Source organism: Clytia hemisphaerica, unplaced genomic scaffold, assembly GCF_902728285.1.
Source record: "Clytia hemisphaerica strain Z4C2 unplaced genomic scaffold, Clytia hemisphaerica genome assembly, whole genome shotgun sequence".
In the NCBI taxonomy this organism is placed as follows: domain Eukaryota; kingdom Metazoa; phylum Cnidaria; class Hydrozoa; order Leptothecata; family Clytiidae; genus Clytia; species Clytia hemisphaerica.
This window is the reverse complement of record NW_027104548.1, coordinates 814215-821462: the sequence shown is the minus strand read 5'-3', so window position 1 is coordinate 821462 and position 7248 is coordinate 814215. Positions and strand designations below refer to the sequence as shown.

At 36.6% G+C, this 7248-nt stretch overlaps 1 protein-coding gene across 1 annotated transcript; it reads left to right on the top strand.

Moving 5' to 3' along the window:
* Positions 1 to 23: 23 nt before the first annotated feature.
* Positions 24 to 5967, top strand: LOC136822798 (uncharacterized). The gene is made up of 11 exons (XM_067079102.1): positions 24 to 101; positions 272 to 368; positions 727 to 774; positions 1073 to 1319; positions 1658 to 1893; positions 2316 to 2468; positions 2686 to 3041; positions 3257 to 3315; positions 3541 to 3686; positions 3987 to 4213; positions 4506 to 5967. Exons 2-11 carry the CDS (start codon positions 302 to 304, stop codon positions 5205 to 5207), a joined length of 2241 nt encoding a protein of 746 aa, XP_066935203.1. The 5' UTR covers positions 24 to 101; positions 272 to 301; the 3' UTR covers positions 5208 to 5967.
* Positions 5968 to 7248: the final 1281 nt, after the last annotated feature.

Sequence of the window (7248 nt, the reverse complement as noted above, 5' to 3'; positions counted from 1 at the left end):
AATGCGACGCACCTTTAGTTTTGTCTATGCGCTTGAATAATTTTAATTTCTTCGGGGAGATCGGAATTTCGGCAAACGAAAAAAACACCCCTCGACTCAAAGTAAGATCAATTTTTATAATTTGATGAAAATATTTTTATAATGTCAATTATTTGTTAATTTTGGCTCTTTGGCGTGGATCATTTGTTTTGTTTTAATTCTAACCTGGATTTTTTATATGGATTTTGTTGTTGCTTTCCTATGAATTTTGTTTTTTCTTATTTTATTATAGATATATTCAGTACCGCTTTAGATCGGCATAATGAAAATTATCGCCATCTGTGTGTTCACCCTTTTGGTGGCATGCCACGCCAAATACATCGAAAAAGGTACGACACTTTACTGTTACACGGTCTGTGGAATTCAAAAAGTTTGATCGAAAGGGACGTGGTTATAACCAGAAGGATACTATAGTAGAGTCTCTATAACTCGATGAACGTATAAACCTTACTCCCAAACTCGTATTTGTACTCTCTATACGGGTTCGAGTTATGGAGACTCCACTGCATTTTCATAGTTAGACATTCTGAATGCTGAAAATTTCACTTTGACGCTGGAACATTTTAGAAAATTATTTTCGGTTTACTGGAAGAGAATTTCTCTTACAACTTTATTTCGTATTTTTTTATGATTCTTTTTCTATGTCGTTTTGAATCAATTTCATTTTCAATATTTCGCCTTTTTCAGTAAAACGTGCTGATTCCGATGATCCTGTATTTGGCACTGATGGAAAACGTAAGACCTTTTATATTTTACGATATTTCACACTAAACGAGACTATGTTCTGAAATTCAATATGCGCAATTATCTATAACTATCTCATACTTACTTTATTGGAGACTATCGTCTATTTAGCAAGTCTCTAAAGCTTAACTCCTTTCTCTATGTCTATGCTGAAACTCGCCATTTGTTTTCTAAAATAGCCTTATTTGATAAGATTTCACGTTTGAAAAAATAGCAAACGTACCGTTACGCTATTAACACAATTATATGTCGATTGCTAAACTCACACATATCTGATCAAATTTTTCAGTTGCTGAAATCACCGTCAAGAAAATGTTGTCAGAAACAAACAGATATCGTTTGATGCATGACGCCACGCCTTTGGGTTATTGTCCCGTATGTGCTGACGCAGCACAAAAACACGCAGATGATATTGCCAACACCGGCGTCGTCAAACCAGACGGCAAAGCCAAATATGGTCAAATCATTTTCTCTACATCTGATGCTAACGATGTCAAAAATGGAAATTATTTTGGAACCTTGGTCCCAGCTAAGATGTAAGTTTCTTACCTACTTTGACCTAGATTTGTCTTAACTTAAACTTAACGTCTGAATTTCTTTTCACATTTTTCATCTGATTCACGGCAGCCTTACTTGTTTTCGACCAATTTTTATTTGGAGGAAATTCAATGGTGTTATTAGAATCTTCTCCGTTTTATAACCCTGAAGACACCTGCTTCTTTCACGAATTATCATTAATAAGGTTTCTTGTGAGAATCTTTGAAAATATATTACATCAGTCTGTACTACCCTCATCCAGCTTCTAGAATTTTCAGCGAAGAAAATACGTCTAAGATGAGATATGGAAATCCAATTTCCCACCTAATTCTTTTAGCTATGATCAAATCAAGAATTACGATTACGTCAAAAGTGAATTCAAAGACAATGCTGCCGATTTCTCTCAATTGATCTGGGAAGGTAGTGAAGTTGCCGGATTCGCCGGTAAAAAAGCTACAGATGGTACAGTGTACGTTGTTATGTACTTCAACCCACCTGGTAATAACGAGACAATGTCTTTCTATGAGAATGTCAACCGTGTTACCGGTGCAGGTGATGCTGAATGCGGACACGGTGAGAAGATTTTCTACTTTTCAACGAAACTTAAAAACCCCAGAAATCTATTGAGGTGTTAGGGGCATAACTGTTAGAATTCGATTGCTTATAAAATTAAACTCACAAACCCGATGGGTCCCCTTCATATTGGAAAAATTGGCCAAAATATCGTCCCCAGTGGAAAACTGTACTCCAATTTTTGACTGCGCTGAAGATAATCAAACAAACAAATCCTTACTGGGATATATTGTGCTATTTTCAGTCCGTTTCTTTGTCCTCGCTGGCTGAAAAAATCTTGACGGGTCTGCGAGAAGATGTGTGATTGAGGATAGTATGGCAGAAATGTGATAAAACAGAAAAACAAAATGTTTTTTGGAAAGCGACCGAAAAATATCATTCGAATACCCAATTATTTTTCAAACCCATTTTCTTTTCTTCAGTGAAATGTGACGACGGTTGGACTTTACATGGATGTAGTTGTTTCAAATTCTTTGAAGATGAATTATCATGGCCAGATGCAGTTGATCATTGTAACATCCTCAAAGCTTCATTAGCTTCAGCTGAATCTATGGAAGAAGGAACTTTATTGAGAAGTAAGTAAAATTCGCACATTATGCAAATCAGAATCGATAACGGGCTAAAAACTTGAGATTCGGTATAGTAGAAAACCACTCTTTGACCAAAGTTTGAAACAATAAATTCGATTGCATTCAGATTTTTGAATAAATACTTTTACGCTCTAAAACACCATACATTTTATTCGGTGATGAACACTTACTAAAGGTTTTGATTCCTGTTCTCCTTTTTCAGCCATGATGATGGAAAAAGAGAAACAAGCTTGGGTCGGTATGTCCGATACTGCTAACAAAGGTGGATTCCAATTCGTTGATGGTACACCATACGTTTATTCTGATTGGAGTTTTGAATCTTACGAATGGTTGTACGCACATCCCAACGATGCACGATCCAAATGTATCACTTCTTCCAAAGATGGATGGAACTACAAAGAATGCTCCGATAAATTACCGTCCATTTGCCGATCCCGACCAAACGGTGTCATGAGCTTTGCTTTGGATCTGTATTTCCCAGGATCTCAATTCACCAATGAGTTGGCTATGCCAGGAACTCAACGATACAACACCATGAAAAATACAATCGACAAAGCTGTAAGTTCTAGTTCATTTCTACGCCGTCTCTACATCTAAGTACTTGCAAAAACACTCGTATCCAAAAAAGTACTTCAAATTGACAGCACGAACGAATTGATTGTTTGTATCCCCTCGGAGTTTTATTACTTTTTGAAATCAAATAAAAGCTTGGTGAAGCCATTTGATAATTTCAGAATTTTCCATCTATAACATTACTTTTTACAACTTTTTAGTTCAACGATTCATACGGAGGTGATATCTGGTATGTTGGAAGCACTTTCTACCAATTCATGTAAGTAGAAATCTCCGTTCCCAATCCCTCGTACTAAGCCAAAGCAATATACCTATTTCGTTATACTTTCAGTTCACTCTCTCTAATTCAATCTTAAATAGGACAAAAATGTTATTCGAATTATAGAAAGATTCGAATAATGGTTCGGAGGTCGAATTAACGGGAGTTTACTGTATTTTATAAAATTAATTTACTTTTCTTACCTTTACACTATTCTTTTATCAGGCCACGAGACAATGGAGAAGTTGCTGCATCAACCATGTTGAGATTTGCACCAGACATTCGTGCTCCAGTTGACCCAATCACCAAATTGAGAGACATCTTACGTAAACAAACTGACGTCAAAATCTTGGCTGTCCGTCTTATCCCAGGTACGTCTATTCATCCGGTGATCTGTTCATATGCACAGGGACTGTTGGAAGGCGTGATTTTAACAATCATCAATAAATTTTCACTTTTTTGCTTCCTTTTTGGAAACCATTACGGTGTATTTATAAACTAATCCCTAAAGAGGGGTTTACAGATGATAGCAGAAAAGGGTGAACAGTTAGCGTGAACAAACTTTTGGATCTAAAATCCCATATCAATGGTTTCGAGCCATTATTGAAAATTGCATATTTTCCCTCTAGACCTATAGAAATTGATTTATATTTTCCCCTTTGTAATTATAGGTGTTGGACGTGTTTCTGCTGTCTCCGTGACCGGCGGAACTTGCCCTTCTGGTTGTTCCGGTGATTGTTATCCAGAATGTAACCCAGTATGCTGTGGTGCCGCTGTTTCTCTCAGTGCACCTGCTATTCCTTCCGGATTCACAGCCTGTCCACAATTCCCAGGATGTGGAACTCCATGTCAATCAAGCTGCTCTCAAAGCTGTTGTCAACAAAACCCTTACCAAGCTGTATGTTTTCGATTTTTTCATAAAATCCACTAGGGTCAAAATCTATAAAAAACTTTTTGTTTTCAGATTTCGTCGATTTACAATAAGCTAACGTTACTCATCATTTGAATTAAACATTTCTCTATATCACATTGAAATTCTACCTGACGATTCGATTGGGTCAAATCTGAAAGCAAGACTTTCTAAGTTAAAACAGTCTTGATACCATGGGAACAAAACATTCCATTTTGAAGGTTACATTCACATCATGACCATGTTCATACATCATATAATCTTTTTTTCGTTCTTCTAGGCCCAAATGATGGCTCCACCTATGCCAATGGCCGGCGGATGCCCACAGTTCCCTGGATGTGCTGCCCAATGTGCCCCACGTTGCCAAGCATCATGTTGCCAACAACAACAAGGAATGATGATGCCACCAATGATGGCCGCTCCAATGCAAAGTGCTTGCCCACAATTCCCCGGTTGCGGTGCCCAATGTGCACCACGTTGTCAAGCATCTTGTTGTCAACAACAACAAGGAATGATGATGCCACCACCAATGATGGCCGCCCCAATGATGCCCATGCAAAGCGCGTGTCCTCAATCCCCAAGCTGTGCCGCCCAATGTGCACCACGTTGTCAAGCTTCTTGTTGTCAACAAAACCAAATGCCAGCCCCAATGATGCCCATGCCAATGGCTGGTGGTTGTCCAATGATGCCTGGATGTTCAGCATCATGTGCTCCACAATGCTCACAACAATGTTGCCAACAGAATCAACAAGCTCAAATTCCACAACAACAACTCGTCATCCAACAAGCTCCAGTCGTATTACAACCTCTCGGTATGGGAAGTTGTCCAATCTTCCCAGGATGTTCACAAGCCTGTGCACCAGCCTGTCGCGCTAGCTGCTGCACCAATGGTATGATGGCTCGAACCATGGGAAAGAAACGTAGCAAAGTTTCACATCACAAACTTCACAAGAAAAGCAAATTGTTCAAAAAATCTGAATAATTTCCATTCCTGATAGACACGCCAACAAACTTTCTTTGTTCAAAAGTTTTTTAAATTAAACTATTGAAATAAAGACTGTGTTGTGTTTATAAGACTGTTTACAATATCACAGACCGTTAAATAAATGAGCAGCGAATAAAAGACAATATTGTAATATAAATAAGACCTTGCATTACGAAAATAATGCTCAGAGATTTTGAGACGAGTGTTAGCACTGACGATTTTATCCAGTGAGAAAGGAGATAGAGCTATTCCACTTGTAAAATGTTTTTATATTTTTTTACTCAGAATTTTAAAGAAAAACGTTTATTTTGAATATGGTTATTATATAAGTAGATTTCTATTCAGTATCATTTTTGACGTGATCTTACTTCTTCGACAGTCCTCCTCATTTAAAAATAAGTATGTAGTCATGTAAAAGTAATCTTAAAATTGACTTGAAACCTAGCTGACGAAATGCTATTTCAGACGCAAATTTATTTTAACGAAATTTATTTAACTTACTTTATGAGATTTCGAGGCTGTCTTTGTAGCATAGATTTAGTAGAAATTTCTAAAACATGTCTTGATACCTTTGTTTAACAACTTAAAGTATTACCGTTAAAAACTTTATAACCAGGAAAAATTTTAGTTTGTCATCTTTTTAAGTTTTTAGGAATATTTTATTTTGTTTTCATCGCATTGGTGCATCGTTTTAGTTAGTATATTTTCTTTTGTTTCGTTTAAATGGAAAAAGAAAAATATTCAATTTTGTACGAAATTATTTCTGATTTGAATTTTCTCTGGAGGTTTCACCATTTCCACAAATCTATCAAGGTTGTTAAAGTCAGAATCTACCCTCTTTCTCAGTGCACGTTTGCAATTCGAGAATTCAACTTAAAAAACCATCATGGTTGATTTTTACAGTCGCCTGTGTCACATACACGGTGGGACCCCTTTCCCACAGAGAAACGGCCTAACTTTCGTATCCGGTGAGAAAAATAGCCTGAAATGGCATTTCCACTGGTAAATTGCAAAAAGTTGCTTGTGAATTTTAAGCGAAAATGCAAATTTTTGGCTTCTCATCTCATCTCATTTTATATCCAAAATACCATCAGTTTAATGCCAGGTAATGCCGAAAAATCCTCTTTTTTTAGGCATTTTTGGTTACTTTCCTGGTTCATGCTTAGTTTTAGGGCAAGGTTGCTAAGGCGAAGTTGCTTAATTTTTTTGCCACTCTCAGGGCTGGACCCGTAACAACTCGGTTGCTTATAAAAAATGTGTAATAGATCAGATAGATATAAAAAAATCATACTGGGTCTGTGAGAATGGGTGTAGAAATATTTGTCCATTGTGCTCCTATCTAGGCTGTTGCTTTCCACCAACGGATTTTAAGGATTCCCTAGGGGTTTATAGCTATAAAATAATGGAATTTCCATCCATCAAAAGCAAAACGATTTTCCATCCATATTGCCACCAACCATTCTTACACTAATTTTTAAATATCGGTCACTGAGACAGGGGTGTTGACTAAACGTTACCATGAAAAGATTGAAAATCTTTGGTTTAAAATGTTCATTTCTGGGAACTGAAATTTCATTCTTTCATTCTACCCGGTCATTACATATAATATTTTGTGAAAGGTTTAAAACCTAAGTCGAAAGATTTTGACGGTCAGAAATTTGCCGATCGTCTGATATAATTTATGAGTTATGAGGTTGTTTAGCCTATATGGGAAATAGAAAATTCAATCGAAGGAAAACTGTAAATAGTCGCATCGTTATTTTTCCTGAAACTAATTTCCGCAACCTAAAGAACATTTTCTTAAAAGTTTGGTTCATTCTAGCTCCGAGAAAAAGTGTACCTTATTACACGAGTATTACTAGGCAAGTATTCAACGGCCTTGAAAATTATAGCACTCCAAAAATTAACACGAATTTTATTGCTTTTTTAAGGACACCATGGCTGGTTTTAATTAAGGGGTTTTTTATTAACACGAAGTTTTTCAATTCGTGTTAGTAAAATGACTAGTAATATTCGGGTAATAAGGTATAAAAAATCG

Excerpts from the sequence above, each read along its gene's own strand:
- LOC136822798 (XM_067079102.1), top strand. The coding sequence starts at position 302 with ATGAAAATTATCGCCATCTGTGTGTTCACCCTTTTGGTGGCATGCCAC. Across the intron at positions 775-1,072 it reads ATTTGGCACTGATGGAAAAC|TTGCTGAAATCACCGTCAAG; the intron begins GTAAGACCTTTT and ends CAAATTTTTCAG. Across the intron at positions 1,320-1,657 it reads ACCTTGGTCCCAGCTAAGAT|CTATGATCAAATCAAGAATT; the intron begins GTAAGTTTCTTA and ends TAATTCTTTTAG.